The sequence below is a fragment of the Poromitra crassiceps genome (assembly GCF_964638095.1).
Source record: "Poromitra crassiceps genome assembly, chromosome: 6".
Lineage (NCBI taxonomy): Eukaryota > Metazoa > Chordata > Actinopteri > Beryciformes > Melamphaidae > Poromitra > Poromitra crassiceps.
In genome coordinates, this window is record NC_139627.1 from 31,523,955 (window position 1) to 31,541,201 (window position 17,247).

The window sequence follows — 17,247 nt, forward strand, 5'->3', positions numbered from 1 at the left end:
ATAAATAAGACCAGAATCGCAAAAGCTTCTTCAAAGCTCTCAGCCACACCTCAAGAAACGAACGAGCCAGTTTTTACAGTCCAGACTGCCGAGAGCGGCCGCGGAGCCTCCTCCCTCCGCAGCACAGACGGAGGGAGGAGTTTGGAGACACACACACACTCTCTGAGAGAGAGAGAGAGAGAGAGAGAGAGAGAGAGAGAGAGAGAGAGAGAGAGAGAGAGAGAGAGAGAGAGAGAGAGAGAGAGAGAGAGAGAGAGAGAGAGAGAGAGAGAGAGAGAGAGAGAGAGAGCACAGAGTGGGAGACAGACACGCTGTGGGGGCAAAGAACGGACAGAGATCTCTTCCTCTCAGAGCCGCGGAGCAACGCGCGCACACACACACACACACACACACACACACACACACAATACAGTATACAGACTTGCCCAAGGGCACCCATAATCACAGGCACGTGAGGTGGTTCTAAAAATCCATTTATCTCCAAACTCTCTGAAAATCTCTGAAACCATGCTGTACTCAACGGCTAATATCTACATAACTACTAACTCTGCAAACTAACTCTTTTAGACAGAGAAAGCACACATTCTATTAGTTCTTTTTAGATGATTGGTGTTCACGAAGTCTTAACAGAAAATAATCCTCGGCTCTTGTAAAATGAGCCAGAATCCTCAAAAAAAACCCTGGCACAACTTACCTACAGGATTGAAAAAACGGCTGGCACTCAATGTGTTAAAAAAAAAAAAAAAAAATTTGACGGTGGGACGTGGATCAACGCTCCCCACGTCTCCTATAAAAATATTGGAGTCAGCGAACGTGTACAACCCATTCCACGGACCCACTAAGTGGCGACAGTGCTCTCCACACTAGGAAAAGCAGAGCCAAAACTGTAGGGTAACGCGCGAGGAAACCATTCTCTACTGTAAAATGGATTGGCGAAAACGCTTTCACTTTCGCGCATTATCGCGCTGGGAGCTGGCGGTGGGGGATTCCAAAAATAGACTGGGTGGAAAACACACTTTGAAACACGCAGCATAAAGCCTAGAATCGCACAAAGCTTCATCAAAGCTCTCAAACCCAAGAAACAAGTGAGCCCTATCCACACTCGCTGCCAGGGAGGGAGGCTGCTCAAACTCGCAGCAGCAGAACACTCGCTTGTGACAAAAGCTGCTGAAAGCCACCAGACACGCCCACGGAGGGAGGAGTTTGAAGGAGAGGGCGTTCAGAACTATATTGTTTAGATGTCTGATCTCTCACTGATGCCAAAAATAAATGGTTAAAGTGACTGTTCTGCCTGTTTGATTGAATTTCACAAAACTGCGATTATCTCAGCTTTCACTCTCAGATGCTGAAACCATGCTGTACTCAACGGCTAATATCTACATAACTACTAACTCTACAAACTAACTCTTTTAGACAGAGAAAGCACACATTCTATTAGTACTTTTGTGAAGTTTGTGTTCACAAAGTCCAAGCAGAAAATAATCCTCGGCTCTTGTAAAATGAGCCAGAATCCTCAAAAAAAACCTCTGGCAGAACCTACCTACAGTAAAAAAAAAAAAGGCTGGCAGTGAATGTGTTAAAGGAGAATTCAGTTTTTTTAGACACCTGGGGCCAGTTGCACCAAGTGGTCTTATGACTGGTCTTAAGCTAAGTCGGTCGTAACTTTACGACCTAACAGCTACGCCGGTTGCACCAAGAGGGCTTAAGCCTTCTTTTCACTACGCCCTGGCGTAACTCTTACGCCTGGTCAGGAGGAGGCATAATGAAGTGCCTGCCTGTACCGAGATCTCCGTGGTAGCTTCAGTGGAGACCTGCTGTAATTGAGTCCTTACCGTCCTCATCGTCGTAAAGTCGCCTTCGAAGCATGACGTTCGATTATAATGAACTAGTTGTGTGGCTTAGCCTTCCCAAATGTTGAGGGTCGTTTTTTAGAATTTAATACATAGAATTAGGAACGTTACATTCAATTTCATTCAGACTGCCTGGCACTAATCGCCGCCGCCATTTTCCCCCCGGAGCTTCCACAGGAGGAGGGGGGTGGGAGGAGGGAGGGTGTAGTGACGCACATACAGTAGTGGGTGACGGCGCGAGGCACATTTTTGGCCCAATCAGGGGGCATTCCCCAGTAGGCATGGGTCGATTTCCGGTTTTACTGGTTCGGTTCGGTATACGAGCCCAAACCGGTTTGATCACGTGCGAACCGAAAAAACCTAAAAAAATAAAAAAAATAAAAAAAATTTTTTTAGTTTTTTTTTTTTTTTTTTGCCAGTCCATTCTGATTGCACTATTGTTCGTATTAGCCTCTTCTCAAGTTGCACTAGTAGGCAAAAGTCTTATTTTGTTTATTATGTTGATGTTTGAAGAAAAGTTAAGCTGAATAGTTATGAGAAATAAAAACAGTGTGTTGTTACAGTTAAAAGGTTCTGCTTATTTGTATTCAGTGTTCGTGCTGGTTGGCAGCATACCAGCTTAGAGGTGCATTATCGCCACCAACTGCAGCCGCTTTGATACGTTTTTTTGGGGAATATCGAACCGGTTTCAAAATGTTCAAACCGACCCATGCCTAGGCCCTATATTGTGTGAATTTGTGAGTTTTGAAGTTTATAAGGCAGCTCAGCTGTAAGCCAATCCATTCTGATTGCACTGCTTGTGTTTTTATTAGCCTTTTCTCAAGTTGCACTATAGGCAGAAGTCTTATTTCATTTATTATTTTGTTGTTTAGAAGAAAAGTTGAGCTGAATAGTTATGAGAAAGAAATACAGGGTGTGTTTGTTACACAGGTGTCCTGCTTCTTTTTATTCAGTATCATTGCTGGTTGACAATACCAGCTTAGAGGTGTATTATCGCTATCAGGTGGACTGAAGTTGCACTACAGACAGTTATGGGCCACACTCGGGAGCCCTGCTTAAAGAAAAAGAAAAAGAAAAAATTAATTACAATTTTTTTTTTTTTTTTTTTTTTTAATTACAAAAAAAATCGGTATACCGGTTCGATCCGGTTTAGACGGCAATATCGAACCGGTTTTAAAATTTTCAAACCGACCCAGCCCTATTCCCCAGCAATTCACATGGACGCACATTGCTACAACCAGCGTAGTTAAGACCAGACGTAAACCCTGTTGATGCAACAGGCGTAAGTCCACTCTAAAGACTGGTCTTAACTAAGACCAACGTAGGAGTTACGACCAGGCATAGTTAAGACCACTTGGTGCAACTGGCCCCTGGACCTTATTTCCAGCTTAAAATATGATGTTAAACTCACCCAAATAACTTTGGTTACATTCGGATCGCCGGGGAAGATATTGAACCATAACGGGTGAAAACAGGGCATACGTAATGCTTCTATTTACATCTTGTAAATTAATTTTTTTCTGATACGCAGCGGGCACATATCGTTATTTTATAGTAGATAAATGAAGGATCTCGCGTTATTTACCTTGGCTCACCCCTGGCTCTGCTGTCAGTCACATTATAACAGCTCCTCAGCCTCCAGTCCCACTCCTTGTGTAATCCATACAGTACGTTATTCCAAACCGGCTCAAATAAATACACGCGGCCATTGAGTTCATCGTCCATAATCTCGAGATCAAAACAGCCAGCGGTGTCGAGCATGCTACTGATCTACTGCTCTGCGCTCTGAAATCTCCCTTGCAGGGCAGAGTTCGAGCTCAGAGCAGCAGATCTGGATCGACTACTCTAATCGATAATATATATATATTCAGTCTATATATATGTATGTATGTATGTATACTGTATATATATATATATATATATACACACACACATATATATACAGTATATACATATATATATATATATTTTTTTTACAAAATGCCTATGGCAGAAAATACTAAAGATATCAAAGGACGGTGCTCCGGCTTTACACTACAGGATTGGGGATTCAAAACCAGGTACATAGACGTCTGTTCAGATGTGCGTTTACAGTTTGAGAAACACTGCATTAATATGTGGGATTTTTTTTGTGTCACACATAGCTGCATTTAGATTCGTTTTTGTAACCTGCAGGGGACACTGTTCCATTTCATGAAACTCCCTCTTGTGATGTCAGCCACAGCAGAATGTTCTCCTGTTGTGATGTCACCCACCCATTTAGAATGCCACCGTTTCCTGCATTTTTCTATCCTGGAGGCCTGTGAATTTTTTAATTGGCTATTTTTCATACCAATCATGAGGCCAAAATGTAAATTCAGATATTTTTTTAACCCGCACCACGCTCTTTAAAACGTATAGAATTTAACTTCAGGATTCCTGCATGTACCCTGGGTTCCACATAGGGTTTAAATTTAGAATCAGCTTTGTGTCTGGTCATGATAAAAGAGACTCTGAAAGTGACTCAATATTGTGGCTCAGAGTTCTCTTTTCTCCTCGGGTCTCTCATTAGTGATGGGATGTTGGTGAATCCATAATTAATTGGTTATTTGTTTTAGGTTGCAGCCCTAAAGGAGGAGGTGGAGTCACTGAAGGAGGAGGTGGAATCACTCAAGGTGGAGAGGGAGAGGGTGAGCAGCTCTATGAAGGATATCATCCACGGTGCCGAGGGCTACAAGGTAGGAGACTGAAATACTCAAGTAGCTCAAGTACTTAAAAAACAACACGATTTGGCCTCATGCAAGAAGCATTTGCACAGATGCATTCTTAAATCACTCCTACCAGCCATTTAAAGCCCTCCTAGTCAGTTTTTCATACAAGTATAATCATTGAGGTTCTATGAAAACGTACACGTACATCATAATTTGCGCGCCAAAGAACTGAAAAGGTTAAGAACCGAAGTTAATGGTTTGTTCCACCCATTTTTCCACTGCAGCACAATGTGACTGCAGCGCTGTTCTCCGTTTGTCTGTTCTCTCTTTGTTCAACTCTTTGTCTGGTCCACTGCGGAAATACCGGAAACAGTTGCAGTTGCCCGCAGTTGCCCGCATCTCCGTAAAAACGTTATTTTAGAGCCGCAGTATTGTTCTAATATCAACAATTAGCCAAAATATCAAAGCTGGTGGGCATTATGGAAAGACTGTGACTCGAACCAGGTAAAAGTTATTATCGCAGCGTTTTGAGCCTGGCGAACACTTGGCAAACGTAGCTCACAGCTAACCGCTATAGCTAATGCCAGAGGCTAACGCTAGCTATTTACAGTAATGTAAATGTATGTAATGTATAGAGTACCGCAGGGATGACGTATTTTTGTAGGCTTTATCCAGAAATCACCGCCAAATTTTGGTTCTTCAGTGGAAAAGTATATGGGGTTTTAGAATGAGGATTTCACTTAAATGCACAAACAAGGTCTGTGGTTAACAAAAGTTTATGGGAACGCGAATTTTGGTTCAGCATGATACTCTTCACAAACGTGAATAACTTTTAAGCTTTTTGAAACGGTTTCTAAAAATTGCGTAAACAAACCCCTGCATTTACGTCCTAAAAATCAACCGTTTCAATTGAAATGTCTCAGTTGTAACGTTAAAATTTTAAAAACTTAATCGGAACGTTATTTAAAAAAAAACTTAAAGTACATTACCTCGTCCTCCCTACAGAGCACGCCCACTATCGTCTAGTTTCCTACATCCACTTCAGCAGCTGTAGCGAGGGTCTGATTCTAGGTGACTCATGATGATCATTACGAGTCACCTAGAAGATCATGACAGAAGAGCCGCTGTATCATTGCGGTGCTGATCCTTATTCCATAACGTAGCAACTAGCAAACACTAATGTGTCCAACTGCAATAAAGAATTCAGCCCAACTTCTCATGCTAGCTCTCCTGGAACAAGCAATAAATATAAATTATTTTCATTATTTTAATACAAATAAAGATGTAAAAGGACAGGAATGTGTGCTGTCCATCCTAGTATAAAATGTTAATATAACAAGATCTTTATGCCTCCGCCGGCGATAGCCAGGCCGGAGGCATTATGGATTCGGGTTGTCTCTGCTGCAGATGGTCATGAGGGTGACGATCTGCTCTGTGCTCTGAAAGTGCTTGAATTTTACTCTTATACACACCATACATTATAGCCAATATGTTTTATACTTGACTCACTGACTGACCAATAAAGTTCTCAAATCAGTTATCACTCATTAATTTCAATCATTACTTTCTTTCAATTTAGGGCATTACCCAGACCCAGTTTTGAGATAGCCTAGATCAGTGGTTCTCAGTTTTTCATGTCAATGACCCCTAAACTGGTAAAAAGAGAGATTTATACGCACATCACGGGAAGGTGCAATTTTTTTTACATGGATAATTGCATCAATTATGTGTGGATGTGCTCCACCCTGTGAGGTGGTGATTGTGTCACCCCCACCTATCAGCATAGGGCCCATCAGCCTATGACTGCGCCTGTGGTGTAGAGGTCGACCGATTAATCGGCCGGCCGATTAATTGGGGCCGATTATTGGCATTTGTAATTAATCGGCATCGGCCTGCAAAAAAAAATAAAAAAAAATTGGCAGGCCAGGCCAGGCCAGGCCACCGGGCATTTGCCCGACGTGCCCGATTATGCAGTCCGCCACTGAATGTGAGTCTTCTCATGCACCCATGAGCCTACTGTAACGTTACGTTTCCTCAGTCACCACCATCTTCTGCAAACACACTTCTCCCATCAAATGACAGCAAATCTAAACAGTTACATTATTATTATTATTGTTAATGTATAGAACAGTGCATGAATGAGTTCTCTGACATACTGCTCTCTCGCTATAGCCTACCAGTCACTACTGAAATCTATACCGCATAACCCAATGTATTTTTCTATTTAATAAAAAGAATAATCAAAAACATGTTACTGTACTGGCTAAGATAACATCTTATATTAGATGTAGGCCTACAGTATAATGTTATATTCGATTTTCAATGTGCATGAATGGATAATGGAAATCTAGGCTACTAGATTTCTTTAAAAAAAAAAATACCAACAGAAGAATATTGCACATTTTTTGGGGGCGCTACCCACACGTTTAGCTGTGTGTTTCTCATTCCACGAATGCACAATCCTTACAAGTTGTACCCCGTTGTAAAGGTGACTAATCAGGCTTTCCAACTATATAAAATACAATACCAATTGGTATTATTAAAGGGGAGAAATAATCGAGCAAAATAACGTTTCCAAACTTTTTTTGAGGAGTTTATTTTAATCGTATTTTATCGAATGAAAAAAATAATAATAATCGGCATTATATATCGGCCATCGGCCGCCCTGCTGTCTAAAGATCGGCATCGGCATCGGCCATTGAAAAAGCAATATCGGTCGACCTCTACTGTGGTGTACTATATATATGGGCATTCTTCATCCACCAATCATTGCTGACCTGCCGAAGATCCAGTGTGGATCGAAAACGTTTGTTTTTTTAATTAAACTTTTTTGGCATTGTGAGTAAGTGTGCAGGCTCTACCTTCTTTCATCAATAACCCCTAAACTGACACAATTTAGACCACACAGTTATACGGTTTGCAATTGCAAGTTCAACTAACGCACCCTGCAGTCTCCACCCTAGGAATTCCTAGTATCTTAAAAATGACAAAATGCTCTGGAGGGGGGGGGGGGGGGGGGGGGCTTTCCTCATATATATATTTTTAATTTTCTTCTGCAAAATGTAGGAATGGTCGAGACCTGTTGTACGAGTCATGTACAATCAACCTGCCGTTCTCCAAAGCAAAAAAAAAAAAAAGACTAATGGATTGTAGGCTTTCTCTGTCACTTTGAAGAAATGTTGAGTTTAAAAATGTAAATTACACTGTAAAGAATGTATAATCATGTTGAAGTTAACGAATACAGTGTATAATCAATTGGGTGAGAGCTTACTTAGTTTACAAGTCTGAGTATCAACAATTTATGAAAACAGCCGACAAATGTTTGTCATAAGGCTGGGGTGCTTCAAATGATTTGCCAGAATTAAAGGCCGGCTTTACCGTGGGGAATATGAATATATATTAAATCTCACGCCCCTAAGGTTTTCGAATCCGTTGAAATTTTTGAAATTGGTTGTTTCCCGCCAGAGATATCACCAGAAATCCACTCTGTGTGGAGGGGGGGGGGGGGGGGGGGGTGGTGGAGGGGAGGGGCGGGTGCGGGGACCCGAAATACTACATTTCCCACAATGCACTGGGCTCGCGTGGCCTTCGTTTACATGCCCACCCCTCAGGCATTTGGCTGATATCAAACTCCAGTAGGTGGCGGTAATGCACATATATGTTTGCCAACCGCCATAAAACTCAAAGAAGAAGAAGAAGGCTTCGACAATAAAACAAGACAAGAAGAAAAAATCGAAAATAAATTGAAAATAAAATTGCACCAAATTGCACCAAATTTAAACCGATGTATATATGTCGGGAGATGTCTTCATAAAAAAAATTTCATGCATTTTAAGGCATTTTCGTAGGAGTTACGCGCATCTGATGTTGTAACTATTTTCTGTAAAAATGTGTAAAAATGGGTACATTGCTCAGCGTTGATTTCCTTACTTCAACTCACCTACTACTAGATGTAAAATTTTACGAGCTTTCCAATGCCGCCAGTCCCGTGTCTTTTGGTGCTTCCGTTCCAGAGATATGGTCTCTTGGCAAGGAGCTATGGAAAGCTAACCTAGCTACAGTATGCTATGCGGTTGAACAAGATGGCTGCCTTTTGCTTTTCGTCGAGAGCTCTGAAGGGGCGTGGAGGACCTCTAGAGGCGGTACCATGGCTCACAATACTTGTAGTTCATAGGCGCTCAAGTTCCGCAAGCGGGGAGGGAAGCCGGGTGACGCGTAACGCGTCATCCGGCTTCCCTAAAATATGTGAGAGATGCCTGATAGGTCAGGCAGTGAGGCTCCAATTTCAAAAATTTCAACGGATTCTAAAACCTTAGGGGCGTGAGATTTAATATATATTCATATTCCCCACGGTAAAGCCGTCCTTTAACTAGAGTTTCGGTTGCTGATACATTAATTAATATATATGTTCTAGTTTGTGTTTTTATTTATTTATAGTTATTTATAATATTTAAATTCACTGTACTCTTTCAGTGCACTGGTGTAATTTTCGACAATAAAGTTGAGAACAATGGAAAAAATGCTTCAAGGCCCCCTCCACTCAGTTTTTCTATAATCTTTTGTAATCTACCATATTTCATGTAAAGCACTTTAAATAGCCTCTGTGTATGAAATGGGCTCTACAAATAAACATGCCTTGTCTAGAACCTGCAGATGGATTACGACAGGCAGACAGAACAACTGGACAAGGAGAGCGCCAAGGTGGAGGCAGCCGAGAGACAGATCGCTGAGCTGACCAAACGACTCAGCACTGCCGTCACACAGGTAACACTCACTCACTCACACACACACACACACATGCACATACACCGCACGCACACACACACACGTACGCACGCACACACATGCACACACACACACACGCACGCACAAACACAGACCGCACGCACACACACACCACCACACCATACACCCCACGCACGCACGCACACATACACCACATACCGCACACACACACTGCACGCACACACACCGCACGCACAGCACTAACAAATGCTTTCCTTGCTACAGTAAATATAAGCAGTGGCACTTTATGCAGCAGTACATCTTCCTAAGACTTTTCACATAACTCAGTTTGCAGCTGATTTACAGTTGCTCATTTAACCCCTGATTTGCTGTATTTTTGCTTATGTGCTTGTGTCTGCTGAGAGGGCCTTATTCACCTCTTATCTTATTGAGTCTTGTGTAGGTGTTGGACTTCCAGATGTTATGGAGTCTTGTGTAGGTGTTGGACTTCCAGATGTTATGGAGTCTTCAGTCTTGTGTAGGTGTTGGACTTCCAGATGTTATGGAGTCTTCAGTCTTGTGTAGGTGTTGGACTTCCAGATGTTATCGAGTCTTGTGTAGGTGTTGGACTTCCAGATGCTATGGAGTACGGGTGCTCTGATCCGGCTAAGCCACGATCCGATTCCGATTCCTGGGGTCATGATCCGATTCCAGAATCGATTCTCGATTCCAACGATTCTTGATTCCAGAATCTAGAATTGATTCTCAATTCAAACGATTCTCGATTCAAGAATCTAGAATTGATTCTCTACAAAGAGGGATTTCAGGATCTACTCCAGTTCGCTGTGTGCTACATTTCCTTTTTAATTCTTCTGTATATATTGTTTTTTCCTTATTATACCTTTGGTCTTTGGTGTGCTTATTCTGGTGTACAAGCACTTTGTAACCTTGTTAAGAAAGGTGCTATACAAATAGTTTATTTCTTTATTTCTTATTGTTGTAACAGTAATTATTAACCTTCATCCATGTCTCAAACTATGCCGTATTGGGCCCTTGAATTTGGGGGAAAGGTCCTTGAAAGTTCCTTGATTTTGATGTTGAGGAATGTGTGGGAAGGGAACCTTGTTATAATGTCAGTAAATTATGCAGATTGGCAGCCTTTACCTGGTCGTCTTCATGTTTTCCTGCGCTGAGAGCTCTGCAGTTTATTCCAGGCACTTCCGTGTCAGAATCAAGTTCAAGTTCAAGTATATTTATTGTCATTGTTAAATTTCTCCAGCAACGAGACAGCGAAAAAGCATCTCTCTGAAACATACAGTGCAAGCACCGTGGCAAAGTGCATCAAGCCCAATAAGGAAATAAATAATGAGTTAGGAAAACGTCATCATACACAGCATCATTCTACACAGGCATCGGTATCAGTAACTGTTCAGTAGTACATGTGAGGTATATGTTCCAGATGAGCATTGTTCAGAGTTCATGACCTTGATTTAAGTGCATGTCAGTCAGAGTGGATCAGAGTTTGTTGTTGTTTTGTTGTTTTGTGTGTGTGTGTGGGGGGGGGGGGGGACCCTTAACGAGCGTTACTGAGCCATACCAGCTGGCGGGGGCAGAGTTTCTGCAGGCTAACGTGGATTTCTCGATGGAGAAAACATATACACAAGGTAAACACTGTCCATCTGCATATACTACCGGATTATAATGATATAAAGCGGGTTGAAAATCGGCAACGCCTTCCTTTAAAGGTCCCAATTCGTGCAGCTGTAACCTCTTAAAAACGTGTGTCTCTGGTCCATAAAACATGATTCTGGATTAATTTGTCGAAAATATAGCAACCCCGTTCGTTCTGACGGAGTTGTCACTTCCTCATCTCGTCGCTTCCCAAGAATGGTCTGTTTCTATAATATATTCAGAACTAACAGTTCCCATTGGCCGCTGAGGGAGAGCCCGCCCCAGGCTCCCAGCGGCCAATCAGATTAGCGTCCGTGGACCAGCACGCTAGGTTGTGTCCACAACTAACGTTAGCAATGAGCTATCGCTAACTTAACGGTTGCTACGCTAAAGAGGACATCTCAAAATGCCTAGACTTACCGAATGCACCTCCGCAGTTGCTGGATCACGTACAGTTGGCGTCGCTCCAGCTAGAAGTGTTAATTTTGTGGCTATAGAAAAAATGGTGCATGTAGCTTGTGTGAGAGAGGCCGCGCGCTGTATGCTTAAGGACCCGCGTAACATTAACCCGTCTGGGGGAACAGAGTGTAAGGGGCGTGGCTTGAAGGAGACTGCAGGGGGAAGCTGGATAGGGACAAATCCAACTCTGGCAGTTCTGAGGTTGTGACCACTCATTACAGGGAGGGATGACAGCAGTATATATGCATTTACAAGTAAAAACAGCTTTTGCACGGAATGGGACCTTTAAACATTATTCCCGCCATATGCAACTCAACGCAGATGAAGGCCTTGTGCTGAAAAGCGTCTGTTGATGTTGATGTATTGAGCCAGTGGTTAAATTGAATGACAAAAAGGACATTTTGAGTGCTGGCTTTTTCTTTCTGTTACAAGTAATTTAACCCCCGAGTCCGCGCTGCTCCACCTGACAGGCCGCCGCCCACAAATAGCCCATCAAACTGTTAAACTGTATATACACTCTTCTCCCGTTCCTCATAACGCTCTCTTTCCCAGTGAGAGAACAACAGGCGCGCTAAATGAAGCGGAGTATAGCTTCCATCTGCCGGGTTGCCGGTGCGCCGCCGTTTTCCCAGACAGAGGTTTACTCTTGTGCGTGTTAAGAGGCCTCAGGGGAAGCGGGCGGACGTTGTTCCTAGCAGAGAAAGCCCTCAGAGCTCCGCTGCTGTCAGATTTGCATGAAGGAGCTTGGAGTGCGTCATGTTCACCCGGGCCCGGGTGCATTTGCAAGCATATTGAATGATGCTGTCGGCTGGAAACCACGTTTCTCAGAAATGTCATGGTGAATAGGAGGTTTTGGCGTGACAGCGATAGTAGGGCTGGGTGATAATTCAATATTTTTGTTTATCATCTTTCAGTGGAATCATATTCTGATGATATGGTGATTTGGGGATATTCGGACGCACAATCCTGTTGTCTAAATTGATGATAACAGGCAGTTTACTCTAAAATAAATTAAAATTAACTATGAGGCTATTTTTAAGGAATATTTGAATATTTTGTTTAACATCACATCTAACCTTACCATTCAGTTTAACTGAACTTAATTAATGAGATTTCACCTATGTGAGCAGTGTTTTTGATATAATTTATATTGATACAGATTTTTTTAATTGTCGTGATATTGATTTCAAGCATATCACCCAGCCCTAAGTGACAGTAACCTGCTGTGTGTGTGTGTGTGTGTGTGTGTGTGTGTGTGTGTGTGTGTGTGTGTGTGTGTGTGTGTGTGTGTGTGTGTGTGTGTGTGTGTGTGTGTGTGTGTGTCCGTCCGTCCCTGTCTCTTGTAGAAGGAGACTGTGAGCAGTGAGAAGGAGGACCTGCAGGCGGGCATTGAAACTCTGAGGAGCACCGTGAGGCAGCTGGAGACACAGAGCCAAGAGCTCCACAGACACTCCTCCGGCCTGGAGAGAGAGCTGCTGTGCGAGACAGCTCTGAAGGAACAGAAGAGCAAGGTAGAGCAAGGCCAGGTGCACAGATCTGAGGTCAGGCCTAGGCTGGGCGAGAGAGCTCTGAAGTAACAGAAGAGCAAGGTAGAGAGTGAGACTTCCGGTCAAATTTCTTCCAAAATAAAAGCCATTCTACACAGAAGCCATTAAAAACGTTTATTTCGAAATCTGATATTGGAAATGAACTATTTAGTGTTTTAATTACCGTAATTTCCGCACTATAAGGCGCACCTGAGTATAAGCCGCAGCAGCAAAATTGCCTGTTTGTTACATATATAAGCCGCACCGGACTATAAGCCGCGGGTGTTTTGATGTTTAATTACCATATGTAAGGGTTCGTGCACAGAGGGGATTGTCGGGAAAGAGATGGCTGTTTGGGGAAGCTCCCATTTATTAACATTTCAACAAAACAAAACAAAAGTCAGGTCACTAATCCCCAGACAAAATCACACATTGTGAGATGCTTAAAAATCACCATCGGCGGGAGCTTTACTCCAGATGCTGTGCAGCCAAGAACACAAGTGAAATTCGTTCTCTCGTGACCTGTGGTTCTCAACGTGATGGACGATTCACCTTTCTTGTTAACAGTCCTAGTGAGAGGCAGGTCGAACGTCAAAGGCACTTCATCCATATTTATGATCTGCTCCGGTCCGATGGAATATTCCTTGATCTTTCTTTGTGTGAATTCGCCGAAGTTTGTAATTTTCTCCTGGTAGTCGGGAGGGAGTTGCTGACACAGTCGTCCGCGCCCTGACGGACAGTCCCTTTCGTCTCGGGTTTGTGCATGATCCTTTGCTGCTGCTGCTGTTGTTGTTGTTCCTGTCTCGCTACTGTCTCAGACATGGCTTTCAGGCTCAATCGCCGCCATCGTCGTAACACAGCCAGTTCTCCATCTTTTGAAGCATGATGTTAGATTACAACGAGCTAGTTGTGTGGCTTAGCCTTCCAAAATGTTGCCGTTAGTTTTTTAGAATGTAATACATAGAATTGGGAATGTTACATTCAATTTCATTCAGACTGTCTTTCAGGCTCAATCGCTGCCATTTTCCCCCCGGAGCGAGGGAGGAGGGAGGGTGTTTTACCGTAGTGGCTGAGAGAGCGTAGTGGCACAGTGCTCCAATCAGGTCGCGAGGCACATTTTTTGCAACATCATCCAATCAGGGTCTCGCTCTCGTAATGTCTGTCTTGCTCTCGTTCTGCCTCATACCAACATCCATAGATTTTGGAGGTCCCCGAGCGGCCGTTAGCTGATAAAATCCATAGATAAGCCGCATCGTTATATAAGCCGCAGGGCCAAAAAACGGGGAAAAAGCCGCGGCTTATATAGTCCGAAATTTACGGTATCTTTACTTCACTTAATTTTGTCGCATTGACGCACCTTATGCAAGTGGACGCATTTACGTAGTTGATGGCGTCAACACGTTGGGACAGCCCTAAACCAAAGCCTAAAGGCCTATTTATGGTCACTCTGGCAAGCCGGGGGAGGAGCGAGGGATCACGTGCAAAATATGACATCATTGTGCTGGCCGCGCTGTGCGGTTGCGGACAGCGCGCCCAGCGCAATGACGTCATATTTTGCGCTGAGGATACACTGATCCGTATTTTGACCACATTTCCATGTGGTACAACTTTAATTTGTAACTGTTTGTTTTTAGTCATTTCAACAAGTAAATGTGTTGTGTTGAGAGAGATTAAGCAGCACAGAGTAGGCTATCAGGACTGAGAACCAGGGGTGGTTTTAGCATCAGAGCTTTTGGTGGGCTCAGCCCACCCAAAGGTCATGGACCACTGAACCCCTAGGGGGGTCCGGGGGCATGCCCCCCCTGAAGAAAATTTTGTACAGTTTCAAGTAAAAATGGATCAAACTGGCGCACTTTGAGATCAAAATGAAGAGACTAGATCTATGAAGAACTACACACATCAATATCTTCTTTACCGTTCTGTGGTTTTACAGTGATGAAAAAATAATTGTTTCCCTATACTATATATATTCTGCATACAGGTTACTATATGGTAGAATTATGCTTGCATAAATAATACCAAAATCACTTCAGGGGAGTTTCAAGTAAAGTAACATTTTGCTTTGTAGGCAAAACAAAAGTAAAATTAAATCAAAAGGGAACTTCCTAACTTATTGGCTGGAATAATATTCCGACAAGATAATAATATACTGTAAGCAATAAAGCAGGAGTTTGCAGTCAACTAGTTGAAATTAATATGTGGCAGTATTTGTGGGGGTCAAAATCTATGTCGGGTGTACCACCACAAATAGATCAGTGTATGGGAAACACTGATATTAAATTGTGTGACTAGAAAGACACCAATAAATCTGAGAAAATGTACTTTAATTTTCAACAACAGCACTACAACGGTGGCATTACAAATGGTATTATGAAATTATTGTGGGGAAAAACAAGAATGCCACTTTTTTTCATGAACTTTAAGCAGAAAATTAAAAAATAGTTTTAAAGCAAAAATAAATAATAAATGAAGATAATTTTAACAGAAACTGCTACTAATGACCACCATGGATTTGGAGAGGGATTTTTTTTTTTTTTTTTTTTTGGGTGGGCTGAGACTATTTTTGGGTGGGGTAAAGCCCACCCAAAAAAGGCCTAGAACCGCCCCTGCTGAGAACTGAACTATTCAGAAAAACAAGTTTGGTGATTCTATTCATGTGCTGATATATGGTTGTTTGAGAGTGAAACCACACTCAGTACTGCACATAATGGCGTTTCATTGTGACTTTTCATGGGCCGTTCTCACTATTATCACTGTACAATGTAACATGATGATCACTTGGCTGCTGCTCTGACTATGAAAGCATCGGTGCCAGCGCGGAGTGCGCGTGCCATCTGCCTTGCGGAGCCTCGCTCGACTATAATGACACCCTAATAGTTTGTTCCACTTACATTCCACTGCAACATAAGACTGCAGACGCTGTTCTAAGAGAAGCAGAAGAGCATCTCCTCTTGTCTTCGGTATACTCTTTGTCTGCGATAAAACGGAATTAGCGGCCATACTGTTTCCGGTCATATCTCCATGAAAAACATTATTTTAGAAGGTATATACCAACAGATATCAAACCTGATGGACTTCATGGAAAGAGTGTCACTCGAACTGGTTAAAAGTTACAAACGAGGCGTTTTGAGCCTGGTGAACACTTAGTTAGCAAACGTAGCAGCTGACGTCATCACCCGTTTTTACCAACAGCTTATTTTTGGGACTTTGATCCCAAAATAAGGTTATTTGTCAACAAAATACATGTACACTAGCAAACACTGGCTAATTAGTAGACCAGGGCAAAAGCCAGCAAGACATGAAATATCCAAAAAATGAATCTTGAACATACACACCGGCATGGGACCCAAGGGATTTAATTTCTCATTCATTTTCCCATAGATGTTTATTAAAGTGCTTATGGAAAGAGTTTTACCTGGTTAAACCAAGCAATTCAGCTATATTCAAAATCAGGAGAGACCCTAGAACATTTCACTTGGACAAAAAAGTGGGGGGGTGGGATGCTTTATTTTATTTATACTTTTTTTAAATGCTTTTTTAAATACTGACCATATCTGATTTTCAATAAAAGGACAATAAGCCAGATATATATATGGTCTTATCACCCTGTGTGTGTGTGTGTGTGTGTGTGTGTGTGTGTGTGTGTGTGTGTGTGTGTGTGTGTGTGTGTGTGTGTGTGTGTGTGTGTGTGTGTGTGTGTCTCTCTCTCTCTCCCCAGGAGCTGTCGTCTGCCATGAGGGAGGTAGAGGAGTTGACAGCCCAGCTCCGCAAGCAGCAGCAGCAGTCTCAGCACACTGCCCAGGAGCTGGAACAGCTACGCAAAGTACACACACACACACACACTGGCCACTCAGACGCACACGTCATACGTCAAACATAGTCGATGATTGAGCCATCAGTGAGTGTCTGTGTGGCTCTAGTCTTTGCAGTGTGTCTCGCACCGTTGGCTCTAATCGGTCTAGTCGACAGCTTTTCCGGCGGATCCTCCATGTTGAATCAGCGTCAGGCCGCTGGTGGGAGAAATCACTCTGATTGGCTGGTTAAGCTAAGCAGTGCAGGAGAAGAGCGTGCACGCACAAAACATTCTCATTTTTCAACTTCATCTCATCTGATCATGCCAAAACAGGAATATTTTCACAATGACGTACCTTCAGGAAAGCCCCTTGAGCCTGTTGCTGTATGATAGCACCCATTTAGTGCGGTTTCTCCTTATATTTCACCGCCGCCTCACCCTTTCTTCTTCCACAAGCAAAAGACCAGACAAGGGCTGACAATGTCAGTGCCATTTGCAAATTTTTATCACAAGAAATCTCGACCCCTCAGCTC

The 17,247-nt window shown here is 42.8% G+C and overlaps 1 protein-coding gene across 2 annotated transcripts in view; it reads left to right on the forward strand.

The window, feature by feature from the left end:
- The window catches only part of gcc2 (GRIP and coiled-coil domain containing 2), a 68,923-nt gene that overhangs the window by 21,822 nt on the left and 29,854 nt on the right, over positions 1-17,247 (forward strand). For both annotated transcript variants that reach the window (XM_083638432.1, XM_083638433.1), the window contains 4 exons: positions 4,448-4,567; positions 9,185-9,304; positions 12,742-12,906; positions 16,640-16,744. In XM_083638432.1, the coding sequence (XP_083494558.1) occupies positions 4,448-4,567; positions 9,185-9,304; positions 12,742-12,906; positions 16,640-16,744 (510 nt within the window). The remainder of the gene's footprint in view (positions 1-4,447; positions 4,568-9,184; positions 9,305-12,741; positions 12,907-16,639; positions 16,745-17,247) is intronic.